The sequence below is a fragment of the Oryx dammah genome, unplaced genomic scaffold (genome assembly GCF_014754425.2).
Source record: "Oryx dammah isolate SB20612 unplaced genomic scaffold, SCBI_Odam_1.1 HiC_scaffold_23, whole genome shotgun sequence".
NCBI classification, from domain to species: domain Eukaryota; kingdom Metazoa; phylum Chordata; class Mammalia; order Artiodactyla; family Bovidae; genus Oryx; species Oryx dammah.
The window spans coordinates 16,979,074-16,996,485 of record NW_024070207.1 but is presented as its reverse complement, the minus strand read 5'-3'; the positions used below and the strand labels follow the sequence as shown (position 1 = coordinate 16,996,485).

General features: G+C 38.1%; 1 protein-coding gene across 6 annotated transcripts in view; it reads right to left on the bottom strand.

Annotated features, from left to right (window-relative positions):
• Positions 1-17,412, bottom strand: part of PAK3 (p21 (RAC1) activated kinase 3) — a 128,631-nt gene that overhangs the window by 39,978 nt on the left and 71,241 nt on the right. For all 6 annotated transcript variants that reach the window (XM_040265090.1, XM_040265094.1, XM_040265092.1 and 3 more), the window contains one exon: positions 14,489-14,552. In XM_040265090.1, coding sequence (XP_040121024.1) covers positions 14,489-14,552 — 64 coding nt within the window. The remainder of the gene's footprint in view (positions 1-14,488; positions 14,553-17,412) is intronic.

Genomic DNA, 17,412 nt, shown 5'->3' with positions numbered 1-17,412 from the left:
GAAGGAAGTTGCCATTATCTTTATTACTTCCACGAAAGTCTGGCCTCAGGTCAAATAATAGGGAGGGAATACAGCCCCAACCATCAACAGAAAGTGAAAGTAAAGTCACTCAGTTGTGTCCCACTCTTTGCAACCGCATGGACTGTAGCCTATAATGTTCCTCCATCCATGGGATTTTCCAGGCAAGAGTACCAGAGTGGGTTGCCATTTTCTTCTCTAGAGGATCTTCCCAACCCAGGGATTGAACCTGGGTCTCCCACATTGTAGGCAGATGCTTTACCATCTGAGCCGCCAGTGAAGATACCATCAACAGAAAATCTGATTCAAGAATTACTGGTCATGGTCCCGCTCATCAGAACAAGACCCAGTTTCCCCCTCAGTCAGTCTCTTCCATCAGGAAGCTTCCATAAGTCTCTTATCCTTCTCCATCAGAGGGCAGACAGACTGAAAATCACAGTCACAGGACACTAACCAATCTGATCAAATGGACCACAGCCTTGTCTAACTCAATGAAACTATGAGCCATGCTGTGTAGGGCCACGATGGACAGGTCATGGTGGAGAGTTCTAACAAAATGTGGTCCACCGCAGAAGGGGATGGCAAACCACTTCAGTACTCTTACCTTGAGAACCCCACAAACAGTATGAAAAGGCAAAAAGATAAGACACTGAAAGAGGAACTCCCTGGGTCAGTACGTGCCCAATATGCTACTGGAGATCAGTGGAGAAATAACTCTAGAAAGAACGAAGGGATGGAGCAAAGCAAAAACAACACCCAGTTGTGGATGTGACTGGTGATGGAAGTAAAGTCCGATGCTGTAAAGAGCAATATTGCATAGGAACCTGGAATGTTACGTTCATGAATCAAGGCAAATTGGAAGTGGTCAAACAGGAGATGGCAAGAGTGAAGGTCAACATTTTAGGAATCAGCGAACTAAAATGGACTGGAATGGGTGAATTTAACTCAGATGACCATTATATCTACTACTGTGGGCAAGAATCCCTTAGAAGAAATGGAGTAGCCATCATAGTCCACAAAAGAGTCCAAAATGCAGTACTTGGATGAAATCTCAAAAATGACAGAATGATCTCTGTTCGTTTCCAAGGCAAACCATCCAATATCACAGTAATCCAAGTCTATGTTGCGACCAGTAATGCTGAAGAAGCTGAAGTTGAATGGTTCTATAAAGACCTACAAGACCTTCTAGAATTAATACCCCCCAAAGATGTCCTTTTCATTATAGGGGACTGGAATGCAAAAGTAGGAAGTCAAGAAACACCTGGAGTAACAGGTAAATTTGGCCTTGGAGTACAGAATGAAGCAAGGCAAAGGCTAATAGAATTCTGCCAAGAGAACACAATGGTCATAGCAAACACCCTCTTCCAACAACACAAGAGAAGACTACATATGGACATCACCAGATGGTCAGTACCGAAGTCAGACTGATTATATTCTTTGCAGCCAAAGATGGAGATGCTCTATACTATATAGTCAGCAAAAACAAGACCCGGAGCTGGAGCTGATTGCGACTCAGATCATAAACTCCTTATTGCCAAATTCAGACTTAAATTGAAGAAAGTAGGGAAAACCACTAGACCATTCAAGTATGATCTAAATCAAATCCCTTATGATTATACAGTGGAAGTGAGAAAAAGATTCAAGGAATTAGATCTGATAGAGAGAGTGTCTGAAGAACTATGGACGGAGGTTTGTGGCATTGTACAGGAGGCAGTGATCAAGACCATCCCCAAGAAAAACAAATGCAAAAAGGCAAAATGGTTGTCTGAGGAGCCCTTACAAATAGCTGTGAAAAGAAAAGAAGTGAAAGGCAAAGGAGAAAAGGAAAGATATACCCATTTGAATGCAGAGTGCCAAAGAATAGCAAAGAGAGATAAGAAAGCCTTCCTCAGTGACCAATGCAAAGAAATAGAGGAAAACAATAGAATGGGAAAAACTAGAGATCTCGTCAAGAAAATTAGAGATACCATGGGAACATTTCATGCAAGGATGGGCACAATAAAGGACGGAAATGGTATGGACCTAATAGAAGCAGAAAATATTAAGAAGAGGTGGCAAGAATACACAGAAGAACTATACAAAAAAGATCTTCATGACCCAGATAATCATGATGGTGTGATCACTCAACTAGAGGCAGATATCCTGGAATGCGAAGCTAAGTGGGCCTTAGGAAGTATCACTATGAACAAAGCTAGTGGAGGTGATGGAATTCCAGTTGAGCTACTTCAAATCCTAAAAGATGATGCTGTGAAAGTGCAGCACTCAATATGCCAGCAAATTTGGAAAGCTCAACAGTGGACACAGGACTGGAAAAGGACAGTTTTCATTCCAGTCCCAAAGAAAGGCAATGCCAAAGAATGCTCAAACTACCGCAAATTGCACTCATCTCACAGGCTAGCAAAGTAATGTTCAAAATTCTCCAAGCCAGGATTCAACAATATGTGAACTATGAACTTCCAGATGTTCAGCTGGATTTAGAAAAGGCAGAGGAACCAGAGATCAAATTGCCAAAATCTGTTGGGTCATCGAAAAAGCAAGAGAGTTCCAGAAAAACATCTGCTTTATTGACTATGCCAAAGCCTTTGACTGTGTGGATCACAACAAACTGTGGAACATTTTTCAAGAGATGGGAATATCAGACCACCTCACTTGCCTCCTGAGAAATCTGTATGCAGGTTAAGAAGTAACAGTTAGAACCAGACATGGAAAAACAAACTGGTTCCGAATAGGAAAAAGAATACGTCAAGGCTGTATATTGTCACCCTGCTTATTTAACTTACATGCAGAGTACATCATGAGAATTGCTGGACTGGACGAAGCACAAGCTGGAATCAAGATTGCCAGGAGAAATATCAATAACCTCAGATATGCAGATGACACCACCCTTATGGCAGAAAGTGAAGAGGAACTAAAAAGCCTCTTGATGAAAGCAAAAGAGGAGAGTGAAAAAGTTGGCTTAAAACTCAACATTCAGAAAACTAAGATCATGGCATCTAAGATCCCATCACTTCATGGCAAATAGATGGGGAAACAATGGAAATAGTGACAGACTTTATTTTTGGGGTCTCCAAAATCACTGCAGACGGTAACTGCAGCCATGAAATTAAAAGACGCTTGCTCCTTGGAAGAAAAGCTATGACTAACCTAGACAGCATACTAAAAAACAGAAACATTACTTTGCCAAACAAAGGTCTGTCTAGTCAAAGCTTTGGTGTTTCAAAGTAGTCATGTATGGATGTGAGAGTTGGACTATGAAGAAAGCTGAGCACCAAAGAATTGATGCTTTTGAACTGTGATGTTAGAGAAGACTCTTGAGAGTCCCTTGGAGTGCAAGGCGATCCAACTAGTCCATCCTAAAGGAAATCAGTCCTGAATATTCATTGGAAGGACTGATGTTGAAGCTGAAACTTCAGTCCTTTGCCACTTGATGTGAAGAGCTGACTCATTTGAAAAGACCCTGATGCTGGGAATGATTGAAGGCAGGAAAAGAAGGGGACGACAGAGGATGAGATGGTTGGATGGCATCACCGACTCGATGGACATGAGTTTGAGTAAGCTCTGGGAGTTGGTGATGGACAAGGACGCCTGGCATGCTGCAGTCCATGGGGTCGCAAAGAGTCGGACATGACTGAGGGACTGAACTGATGTGAACTGAAGTAGAACAAAAAGCATCTTCCATTTCTCCATAAACACTGTTTTCACATATGCTAATGTGTTTCCAATCCCCTTCATCACAAAATCTACTATGGAGCTCAGACGGCATCTATTTAGTTCCTCATACAAGTGTTCTATCTTGTACAGCCCCGAATAGATCCGATGAGGAGGCAAACACTTTGGGGGCGGGTGGTCTTACCCAAAGAATCACTTCTGTAAGCCCTCAAGTTACCACTTCTGCTCTTGCAAATATTTTCTTGAACAAAGAAAAACAAGTCAGAGGTTTTATTCTCAGCACTTATCCCTGAGTTCTATGCTGAATACTGCTTTGTTAGATTTGCAAAGCAAGCTGTTATTCATCCAGTCCTTGAAGAAACAAGTTTCAAAAATATTCGTCTTCCATATGGGAACATCATGTTACAATAATAAGAAGAGATAAGTTTGCAAAATACTTAATGTGATATATTTGCTTGCTTAAGCACTAAAACTAAAGTTAATTTAGAGGGATGGGGACTGGGGGGCTTCCAAAAAATGTTTGTTTGCAATTACTGATGAACTGGTCATATCATTATTGTATATAATGATATGATTGGCAAAGATCCAGAGGTAGACAAAAATTTCTTTGCATCAGATATCCATCTTTATGCATAGGAGGAAAATGATTTCAAGAAATCCTCCCATTGTCACTTGCTGACAAATTGAGCTGCATGGCTGATCTAATATATGAAGAGACATGACATGCAACAAAGATACTCTGGTATAATATAAACATGGTTTATATTGGCCCATGGATTCTTCAGAACAGCCTTCTCTTTTGACAGATAATTTCTTGTTAGAATATCTTTCTTAAACATTTTTTCCTTTGAAAATCAGTGTGGGGACAGTTTTTATTAGTGTACTAAAACCCCAAATATTTGAACATGGTGTGTTGGCGAGAGTGTGGACAAATAGGCACACTCATACATTGTTGGTGGGAGTGTTAAATGGAACAACCTCTATGGAGGGCAACTTGGAAATGAAAAATACACTTATCTTTTAATGTAACAATTCCACTTTTAGAATTTTATCCTAATGATAAACTTGCCTATGTATGAAATGGCTTATTTGTTTATAGTAGCAAAATATTGGAAACAAGCTAAATGTCTATCAATTTGAGCCTGGTACATCTAAACAGCAAAACACTGTGCATCTGTTAAAAAGAATGGAGCACCAAGATGGAGCCATCTCTAAGACACAGGCACATAACAAAGGAGATATACAGTGTTAACATTGTTAAAAATATATGCACAGCCTGCACGTGCATACACACAAAGAGAAATGCACCATATATCCCAAATACAAGGTAAGGGGTTCTCTCCCAATTTTTTCCTCAGAAAAAAAGGGGAATGGCCTTATATTCATATCCTTATAAAATCATTTATGTAATGTAATAATTCTCCATTCCCATTTATTTTTATCCACAAAGTACAGTTTAGGAGAGACACAGTAAGTGGAAATATTCTCAATCAATGCTAGTTTTAGATGCTCATAAAGAGTGTCTGTCAGAATTGGAAAGAAAGGATGTAAGTACATTATTTCTTAAGGAATGACCTCATAAATGCAGGTGTTAGATATAAAAACAAACTTTTTTAAAGGCCACTTCCAAACTTAATGCAACTTAAATGGGAAGGAAATCTATGAAAGAGGGGATATATGAATATGTGTAACTAAATCACTTTGCTGTATAGTAGAAACCAAAACATTATAAAATGATTTTACTCCAATAAGCTATTTTAATTTAAAAAATAAACCAAAAAACAAAATGAATGCAATGAAAAGGGATCCCAGTAGGTAAAGATGGGACAGTTTGACCATCAAAAACAGTAATAGGTGAATTGAAACAGACTGAAAACATAAAAAACCCACAAGTTTATAAATATTTTTTTTAAATAAAAGAGAATACTTCCCTCTCCACTTAAATCAAAATATCTCTCATTGGACACCTTTGGAAGTAGCTGGAGTACCAACATGTTATACTGAAAAATGGCAATTTAAAAATTAAGTATTTATCTTGACTTCCCTTCATGAGCTATATTTCAGGGCAACCAAAGACTCCCCAGCTAAAGAGACAAAGTTCTTTTTAACGTAAGTATTTTAACCGATAAGTGTAGACGGAATGATAAAATTTAAAAAATGGCCATTCTGTAACCTCTAATGAAATAATTGATTGGGGCAATAATCATCAATAGACGAAACCATTAGATGAAAGGCTGATGACAAAATTTGCATTGGAGGGGACAGTCACCCAGTGAGTCTTTTGATCTACTCATCACTAAAACATGGGACAATCAGACACTGTACCTCTTGATATGCTGCTGCTGCTAAGTCACTTCAGTCGTGTCTGACTCTGTGCGACCCCACAGACGGCGGCCCACCAGGCTCCCCCGTCCCTGGGATTCTCCAGGCAAGAACACTGGAGTGGGTTGCCATTTCCTTCTCCAATGCATGAAAGTGAAAAGTGAAAGGGAAGTCATTCAGTCATGTCCGACTAGTAGCGACCCCATGGACTGCAGCCTACCAGGCTCCTCTGTCCATGGGATTTTCCAGGCAAGAGTACTGGAGTGGGGTGCCATTGCCTTCTCCGACTTCTTGATATAATATACTATAAAACACAGAGTGCCATCGACAAAGAAATCTTACCCCAAACTGAACCTGAGCTTAATTAAGCATCTAGATCTAACTTCCATTTACAGGAAATACAAGAAATATGGAAGCAAGGTAAATGGAATCAAATAAAACCAATAGACAAATCCATGAAGTGCATACTCTACAAGATGCTAATGAGTTTGTTCAGTAAGTAAATGGCAGCAGTAAAAGAAAGATGCTTTAGAGCAGGGTACCTAGGCCATGGACTGGTACCAGTTTTTGGCTCATTACATTTAGTGGCAGGTGAGCAAGTGAAGCTTCATCTCTATTTACAGCTGCTCCCCATTGCCTGCATTACCACCCAAGCTCTGCCTCTTGTCAGATCAGTGGGGACCATTAGATTCTCACAGGAGTGCAAACTTCCTGTGAGCTGTGCATGCAAGGGATCTAGGTTGTGCGCTCCTTATGAGAATCATCCTGAAACCGTCCCCTCACCACTGGTCTGTAGAAAAATTATCTTCCATGAAACAAGTCCCTGGTGCCAAAAAGTTTGGGTACCGCTGCTTGGAGTACACAGATTTAAGAGACACAACCAAATGTGACATGTGAGTCTTTTTGGATACTGATGTGAACAAATAAATCAACTTAAATTTCTGTTACATTTTTCAGACTTACACAAGAGTAGAAAAAATTGTATGGGACCTCCCATATTCTTATCACCCAAATTCAACATTTATTATTATTTTTAATATAATCATCATGCATTATAACATGTATAAAAATTTAACGTCAAACACCCAGTTGATAATCAAGAGTTGACCATTTGTCTCAAAAATGCAGTTTTTATGGAAAGTGAAAGTGGACTTTCCATAAATGAAAGTGGACTTCTATAAGTGAAGGTGGACTTTCCAAAAAACTGCATTTTTGAGACAAATGGCCAACTCTTGATTATCAACTGGGTGTTCGATGTTAAATTTTTATACATGTTATAATGTCATGGTGATTATATTAAAAATAATAATAAATATTGAATTTGGATGATAAGAATATGGGAGGTTCTATTCCTATACAATTTTCTCTACTCTTGTGTAAGTCTGAAAAATGTAACAGATTTTTAAAAGTGATATAGTATAGAGTTACATTGTTAAAATCTAAATCTACACCTACAGAATAGATTCAGAAGACAATCATCTTAATGGCATATAAATGGGTAATTGTAACTAGGAATAAAATATCCAGGGTCAGAATCATATGTAGATTCAAAAATATTTCCTCTCAAATATCTTAGATGGAAGTCAGATAATGTACTTGGCTAACTGCTGGGGACTCAAAAAGGGGGCTCTGGGGTTAGAAAAAACAATAAAGATGCATGGGCAAATTTTGAATTATACTGCTTGTGAAATGTTAAGAGTAGAAAAATGTCTTCTAATTTATACATGATTTTATATAATTTTAAATATGTAAATAAGGGTGAATTAACAAGTTAAATGTCATAGACACTCAACATTTATTCATATAGCTAATACTTCGTGTATTCAAGTGAGTCAAAAAACAGTGTCACCTAATATTTGAGCATATATGATGTGCATGAGCACACATGTACACATGTGTATGTGTTTGTGTAAGTGTGCAGAGATTTTGTGAAAATATAAGAAATCAGAAAAAAACCTCTTTCTGGAAGTTTTCTTCATGCAAGGTGACTGAGGCTGAGGGGGAAGGGTTGGAGGGACACTTACTTTTCACTGTCTACTCCTCTGTATCTTCTATCATGTCCAAGTATTACCTACTTAAAAAAATTAAACTCAAACAAAGAAAAAACATGGTATTGCTTATATCTCTCAATTTGTTTCATAACATAGCCCCGACTGACCTCTCTAGCATTATTTCTTGTTAACTTCCCTGCCAAAATATACTTCTGTCTATAGAATTGGAATTCTTGATTTAATTCTTCTAGTCTTTTCAGTATGCATTCATCCAATACTTGCTGAATACTTACTCTATGCCAGACATTATTGCAGGTTCTAGGGATATCAAAATAAATGAAACCTACAGTCTGAAACAAGCGTTCACTTGGTTTTCTTCAACTGAAACTTGCTATAATCTCTACTTGTTAAATCCCAATATTCAATCACATCTTCCTTGAAGAGTTCTTCATCATACTTCTCCCCTGGCTATAAACGATTTGTCCCCTTCTCCCTGTCCCCATAGCTCTTAGTAATTATTTACAATAATTACTGTATTTTGCTAACTGTGGGTGTGACTTTTACCCCTAAAAATAACTATCATTTCTGGAGCCTCTCACTATGTGCTACGTACTGTGCAAAGTACTTTAAATATCTTCTCTCATTCATTTCTCACAACCTTATAAGGTATGTGAATTCTGCCTACTATGACTGAGAGAACTGGTGCTTACAGCCTTCTGATTTCAGAATCTGGGCTTTCTTTCTCTTCAAACTTTCCAAATAGTCTCCCTTTATTTCACCATGGATTTCAGACTTTCAACCAATTTTATATGTCTAAACAAGCTAAGATATAAGTGGTGTAGATGTGCCCATGCAGATCTAAGCTGTAGGATTCAGAAGGATACAGAAAAGATGTTACAGCCGCAACAGCCAGAGAGCAATTTGTGAGGAGATGACAGTGAAGAAAAGAAGAGTGTGTGGATAAAGATGGGGGAAAGGTAGATGCCTCTGGGAGTGAGGCGGTCCAGCTTATTTCTTAATACAACTCTCCATTTCTCTGTGTTAAATGTTCTGAGAGCTAGTAAGGTCTGTGTTGACTCCTAGAACCTAGTTCTTAACTACTACTCTGCATTCTACATAGTAGACCCTTGACAAAAGTTTGCTGAATGAAACACATTATTTGTTAAACTGGACCCAAACCATTTCCTCTGAGCTGCTTCCTGAAAAATATTTTTCTGTTAAAATGTTGAAGAGAAAACAAACAGAAACTTGAAAGAGAAAAACGGTTTATTTTCAGTGCACTCTCACTTACGGAAAGACCTTAAAATGAATTCAAATATATTAATGAGAAATCTGTTCGGACAGCTGCCATGATCACAGATTCAGGCCTCTGTCACACAGCTACTGCTTATTCAGGAGTTGCACAGGTGAGCCAATGACAGCTGTTGACTGAAAATCAATATTTCATTTTGCTGTCTCACCCTACCTCATTTATTAAACAAGTTCTTTTCTGTAACTATCCTAGAGAGTGAAGATGCTTAAATCTCCACTAGATATATTTCTGAGAAACTCATATTGTCAAGTTAATGATAATTTCTGGGGTACCAGTCCTGTTTTCTTTCTTTCTGTTTCTTTTTAAACTATACATGCATCTGCCTTAAATACTTAGATTTGGTGGCCACTTATAGCATACTTTTCACAGCAAATCTGATAAAATAATGTCATTTTTAGCCTTCAAGTCATAGCTATGACCTCAGATGATTAAACATGCAATTCTGAAATTTGATTTATGAGAAATGAAGTCCAATACTCTGGCCCCAGGCCTGAATGCTGGGAGAGCAGGAACCCATACTGGAAAATTTTCATTTTGCAAGTAGATGAGGGTGATTAGTGGAGAGGTTCCTCTCAAATCTGGCTCCCAATAGTAAGTTGTTGTGCTCCAGGGAGCTAAAAATGGAATACTGGGGCTGATTATTCCTAGCACCAAATGGTTACTGACACAGGTTTGAATGTCACCATCATAGTAGGTAAAGCAAATCAATTTTTTTAAAAACTCAAACTCCATAAGTTTGAAAAGAAAATAAAAACTCTATACATTGATAACTATTGTTGTTTAGTCTCTCAGTCATGTTTGACTCTTTGCAACACCATGGACTGTAGCCTGCCAGGTTCCTCTGCCCATAGGATTTCCCAGGCAAGAATACTGCAGTGAGTTGCCATTTCCTTCTCCAGGGGATCTACCCAACCAGGGATTGAACCTACATCTCCTGAGTTGTAGGCAGATTCTTTACCAGTGAGCCACCAAGGAAGCCCATATATTGAGAGTAGAATCTAGTTTATCTAACTTGGGTCAATATTTCATGGGAAAATCCATTGAGAGCAATTTAAGTAAAAGGAAAATTAATTTAAGTGTTTTTTTCCTGGTCTGGAGAGAAATAAATCAATATTTTGCTCATTCCCTTTAAAATTAAGAGAGCAAAAAATATACTCAAAAATGAAAAAAATGAGTTTATTAAATAAACGATAGAGTAAATAGACTTAAGTTACTAGCTTACATCTTTAATAGCTATGTAAATACATCTTGATTTTATATGATCACCATTTTAGTTGGATGTGTATGTGAAAATGGGCAGAAGGTGAAGCTAACATGGATAAAAAAGACAGACATGTGACACACACAAATAGCCAAACAGCCAAAGGAGAATGTGAGGCTGATTTAGTCATTATGAGAAACAGTTGAAGACACATTGGGAAAAAAAGAGAGAGACAGAAGGAGCTAGAAAGACACGCATATACTCAGGAAAAGACAGAGGACAGAAGAAAGGGAGAGCTAGAAAGTCAAACATTTTTATTAGTTCAACAAATATTTATTGGGGCAAAAACAGATCAAGAGAAATGGGGAAAGCAGACAGGGGAAGCTATATAAATCTTTGAGCTTGGCCAAATGAACTCTGGCTGTTGATTAAAACTGTTTTAGGGGGATTTGCTAAGTACAAAAGGACTGTGCTAGACAATAAAAGGCTATAAAAAGGATAAATCAAAAAGAGTCCTGGGGGGAGGCTGGGAGGGAGGCTCATGAGAAAAGGGAGATACATACATATATATATGTGTGTACTTATGGCTGGTTTACATTGTTGTATGGCAGAAACCAACACATCTTTCTTAAGCAATTATCCTCCAATTAAAATTAATAAAAAAAAAAGAATGCAGAGAAAGTGATAGGTTTGGGGGAATCATCAATATTTAGGCAATAGAAAATGTAAAACCAAATAGCTTGGGGCCAATTCAACTCCTCCCTGTAAAATAATGCTGGTTAGAGCAAATTAATATTTTGAGTATGAAGCCTAATCAAATATAACTGTAATAAAATTAGTAAATTGAGAACCCCTCCCCCCAAAAAAAGACTCCCTACCCTCTAAGGGCTTATTTAAAAGCTGAATGTGGTCTGTGAGTGAACTATCTGCCAGTTTCATCATTCTTGAAAATGATGAACTTGTTGGGATGTTAAATCTTTCTGCAGTGGCAAGCAGGATTTCTGCTTTGATTTTTCATTTTAGATTGCAAAAGCTTTACAAAGGTATGCAGAAAAAGGGAACTCTCCTTTTGCACCTTCAGAGGTTAGAGGCACAAATACCATCCAGGAGGGGAAATCTCTTTGGTATGCAAAATAGCCTGGCAGTCTATTCTTTGTTCTTGGAGAAATCAGTCTTGCTTCATTACCTGGTATCTGGGAGATATTTGAAACCATCTCTTACTTTTTTTTTCCCCCTAAATTCAGTGATGTTTTTGGCTCGGTTGGGTCTTAGTCAGAATAAGCAATCAAAACAAAATTATAACATCTTTCATGCCCCAAAAGACAACTCTGAAAAAAACACTTTATGAACAAATAAAAAGCTCCCATTTAAACCTACAACTAGGGCAGTGTTGTCCATTAAACATATTAACATGTGCCATATTTTAAATTTGGAGGGAAGCTATATTTTAAAAAGCTTAAAGGTGACATTGATATTAATAACATATTTTACTTAACATGTATTAAAATATCAATTCAACACATAATCAATTTAAACCTTATTACTATGGTATTTTGCATCATTTATTTCATAGCAACTTTTTGAAATCAGGTGTCTATTTTATAATAACAGTATATCTCAATTTGGACTAGTTACATTTCCAGGGCTCAATAGCCACATGGCTACCATACTGGACAGCAAAGATCTGGAATGCTATTTCTCTATGGATTGTGTATCACTTTGCAATATTAGCTCCATCAAAGACCCAATTCAATTAAAATAAAATCTAAAAGGTAACTTTTCCCTTCCAAGTTTCCTTAGTACATAACATTATGTTTTTTAACCTGCCTTATGGTGCTAATGTTTTGGACAAAAAGAAAATGAGTTAAGGCTTGTATTGATACATGGACTTGAGAAGGCATAGCTTCCTAACTTAAATAAAACAACCAGTTCACTGGAAGCTAAGAAGGAAAACTCCAGGTGGGAAATAATGGCTACAGAAGCCAATCCTGCTCTACACTTTGGTGAACTGAGTAGGCATGTCACCCAAGGTCTCCTATTTAGCCTGTTCAAGCGTTCATCACTATAGATTATAAATTCCTTGAGAGCCCACACTATCATTAGCAAGCTCTGTTTCTCCTGCACTTAGCATAGTGCCTGGCACATAGTTGGTATTCAATAAATGTATGAACAAATAAATTTATGCAAATAAATAGCTCTCGTTTAGTCTAGACACATTTGAAGTGCTCCATAGCTTCCCTGATAACTCAGTTGGTAAAGAATCCACCTGCAATGTAGGAGACCCTGGTTCTATTCCTGGGTTGGGAAGATCTGCTGGAGAAGGGATAGGCTACTCACTCCAGTATTCTTGGGCTTCCCTTGTGGCTCAGCTGATAAAGAATCCACCTGCAATGTGGGAGACCTGGGTTGGATCTCTGGGTTGGGAAGATCCCCTGAGGAAGGGAAAGGCTACCCACTCCAGCATTCTGGCCTGGAGAATTCCATGGACTGTATAGTCCATGGGGTTGTAAAGAGTTGGGCACGATTGAGCAACTTTCACTTTTATACAGCCAAATGTTAGTGGTTACCACATAGGACAGTGCAGATGTAGACCATCTCTACCATCCTGGAAAGTTCTACTGGACAGCACTGTCCTAGAGCAATGGGCAGAAATACTATTTGACTTTTTAAGTTTTAGGGGACCTCTAGACACCACAAAACTTTTTTTTTTTTAATGAGCGAGTGAGAATACCAGTGACATCAAATGATGAGGAATGAAGCAAGAGGACAAACAGGTATACATTTTACTCTCCTAGAAAGTTCAAATGCATCACCATTATAGTTTCCATTGGAAGAAGACACTGCCATATATTTCTCCCTGAGTTTCTGCCTTCCTCTTAGGGTCTTCTCACCTTGATTCCCACCAGGAACAATCCCTGAGTGTCCCTCTTACCCTCTAGTCAAAATGTCTAATGAGTCCTTTCCCTCATTTCCTGACATAAGTTGGCAATTTCAAAAGACACGTTAGTACAAAAGTTGGGCAGGGCAGAGGGAGAAAGAAATAAAATATAAAAATCACAAAAAATAGTTCAACTTATATACAATATATAATTTCCTGAACCTAAGAATCCCAGGAAAAACAGTGAGGTGGCTGAAGAAATCCTACATTCTCTTACCTGAAAACAGACTCCATTAGCTGAGGGGATAGCATAATTTTGCAGGTACATCAGCAGTATCCCTCTCTTCCCAGCCCCAGTTTCAGTCAGGAGACCTCTGGGGTGCCATCTTGGTTCCTGGCATACAGGAGTTGGTACACCTAAATATTGTATTGGCCAAAAAATTTGTTTGGGATTTTGTGTAACATCTTACCAAAAACCCAAATGAATCTGTTGGCCAACCCAATATCTTGTCTCATTTCCCCTTTAAGGACACCCCTTTAGAATGCTTCATTTCTCTTTAAACAAAACATTTTCCTATTTCAAACCCTGTTGCCTACTCAGGCACTCCTGCTTAGTTTCATATTGAGGCTTGAGAAACATGTCTATTTATAGCTGACTTGTAGAACTGGGGACTCCCACCTTTAGCTCCCCTGAATGATCTAACCCCCTGGTTTCCAGGTCTAGCTGATGGGTCAGGATTATTTGAGGAAACGGCTCCAAAGTTCAGGTTACTAGGCCCCACTCCAGACTTCTGAACCAAATCTCTGGCAGCAAGGCCTGGGAATCTCCATTCTTATAAGCATACTAGGTGAAAATGATGAACTCCATCCCACTCAGGGATTACTAATCTATTTCTTCCTTACTCAGTCCGTCAACTCTGCCCATCTCTGGGTCATTCAGTAAGGATCTTCCCCACCACCTATCACTTTACACTTTGACAATGAAACAGGATCTTAAGCATTAACATCCATACACATGTAGAGGGGGCAGGAGTTTTCATATAAGCTAACATGCATGCATGCATGCACACACGGTCTTCATATATATAATCACTTACCCTTGACCTATTTTTTCAAATCTTGTATATTTTTTCTTTGGGTCACCAACACTCACAATGCTTCCTGAGGGGAGGGAGGGAAGAAAGAGAGAGAGAGACATTTAAATTGATTGATTTGCTTCTATTTAATACTAAAATTTAAGATGCTAGAGCCAATGACAAATAAAACCACATTCTCATGTGGTTTCTAAAATTTATATGGACCGTGATACATTTTATTAAAGTAATAAACAGTAATATATTAATTAAACTAGTAGTAATAACCCAGATGCTTATACTCAAAATTGATGATGTTTAGGCAACAAAAAGAATAAATCATAACCCAACATTTATAAAAAATTTCTCATAAAAGGATACTGTAGATTAGGAGATAAAAACATCTAAAGACTTGAACACAGTATTTAATAAAATCACTGTCTTCTCTGAATTAGAGTGAAGTTGAGTACATTCAATTCTGCAGCACATTCAGTTCTGCTGGATAAATATCTCTGGAGCAATTAATATGTACCCAGTACTACACTAAGGGCAGTGGGGGATGGGGATGGGTCTAATAAAGAACACAGTTTAGTAATGAGGCTTTGTGTTTTTTTTTTTAAAAAAAATACATTCCCAGATACCTGAAAGTAATATAATATTGTAAGAATTATACTTCAATTAAAAATTGTATAATTATAAAGTAAAATCCTAAAAATCTCTACACATCCTTGAACCTAGGACCCTGCTAGCATTCAAAACATTATTAACAGTTTAACTGAGATATGATTTCCATACCATTAAGTTCACTCATTTAAAGTGCACAATTAAATGGCTTTGAGTAAACCTTTAGGCTTGTGCAAATTTACTAAATTTTACCATAATTTGATATTAGAACATTTTTATCATCCTAAAAAGAAATCTTGTATGGGTTAGCAGTCACTCTAGATTCCCTCTGTGCTTACCAATTCATCCCTGGGCAAGCACTTATCTATTTACTGTTTTTGTTTCAAACATTGTGGAATAAGTTGACAAACCACATAAGAAAACCATTCATTTATCCTATTTGGCTCTGGGAAAAAATACTGGTTTTACAAGTTCAAAATATCAAATCCCCTACTCAGAGGATCAATACTTGCCATTACTCAGAATGAATCTAAAGGAAGTGACATTGACTCTTCGATGCAATGCTCAAATAGGTACAGGAAAATTCTGTGCCATAGCAGCATCATGGGAATAAGTTTGCAAGAGGACAACTTTGAAGGGAATCATTTATCTGGATACTTTCAGCTCTCCTTTCTCTATCTGAACCTCGGTATCAGTATCAGTACTTTTAAATTATCTTAAACATCAGTATCATTACCTTTATGTTATATCTTACTAACATGGCCCCTATTCAAAGAAGTGTGGAATCAGTAAAAAAAAGATTTATACACATTATCTAATTATGGAGTCTATCTGCTAATTGTCACTTTTATCCATTTTCTCCTCTTCATGCCCATGGCCACTGCTATTGTTTACGCTCTCAATATCTATTGTTCACGCTCTCAATATCTATTGTTCAAACATTTGTGCTAGTCATTACCTAACTCCAAACTCTGCCTTCTCTAATTCTTTTTCCACAATGCCTCTGGAATAGGGTAACCATATAATTCATAAACCAAGACTGTCTTGGGTAAACTGAGATGTAAGATCAGCCTACTTCAGAGTGATTTCACTCCATTATCCATAAATCCTCAAAAGTTCCTCCTTACTACAGGATCAAGTTCAAATTTTTCATCTGGCATAGAAGGCCCTTTACCATTGAGCAGCATCTAGCTCCTACCCAATCAAGTCTAACCTTATATTATTCCTCTCCTCTCCAACCGTCCTACTCTATATCCTACCAACACCATCACTATCCAAGGCTCTGGTCTTTGGACATGCTCCCTCTTTCCCTTTCTTATCAATCCCATGAATTCCTATTGATTATGTAAGTATAATATCAAGTTATCCCTTGTGAATTCTTCTCTGATCCTTCTAATGAGACTTGTGTGTGGCTAAGTCATTTCAGTCGTGTATGACTCTGTGTGACCCCATGGACTGTAGCCCGCCAGGCCCTTCCTCTGTCCCTGGGATTCTCCAGGCAAGAATACTGGATTGGGTTGCCATGCCCTCCTCTAGGGGATCTTCCCTACCCAGGGATCGAACCCGCTTCTCTTACATCTCCTGCATTGGCAGGTTCTTTACCACTAGCACCACCTGGGAAGCCCCAAACATGCTGCTTTCTGAGGGCCAGAACGTTGTCTTTTCATTCTGGTAACTTCAGTGCCCAGAACAATGGTTTTCACTGAATCCGTTAACCAAATGAATGTGAACAAGAAAAATTGTATTCCAGAGCTAAACTGTGTGCTACAGATAATACTTTGTACTAATTTAGACATGACCCACTTTCTGGGCTAGTGAACAATTTAATTCAGAATTACCAGTACATCGTATACTTGAAAAAATAATAAATGTTTCACTCATGGGTTGTTCATCCATGGTGGTTAGGTTTTTGTTGTTCGTTTTTTTGTAAGACAAGCAAGTCCATGTTCCAGTTAGGTTAAAGAAGACTTACCATATGTGAGTTACTGTAAGTTTTTTCCTCTTGTATTCCCAATCTCAGTCGATGGTACTACCATCCCACGAATTAGGAGCCCAAGTCAGAAATCTGGCAATCACCTTGACTCATCCCTTACCTTCATCCCCACATGGAATTTTCTACTGAGTCCTGGGCCTATCTCTGTTTACCTCCTAGATACCTTTTGAATCTATCATTTCCTCATTACTACTGTTCTAGTTGGGCCCTCATCATTTTTTGTTTGAACTATACAACAGCCTCCTAACTGGACTCAAAATTTTCAGCCTCCACCCATTCAGTCTAGGCTCCACACTTCTATCAGGATGCTCTAAGTACAGACCTGATCAAG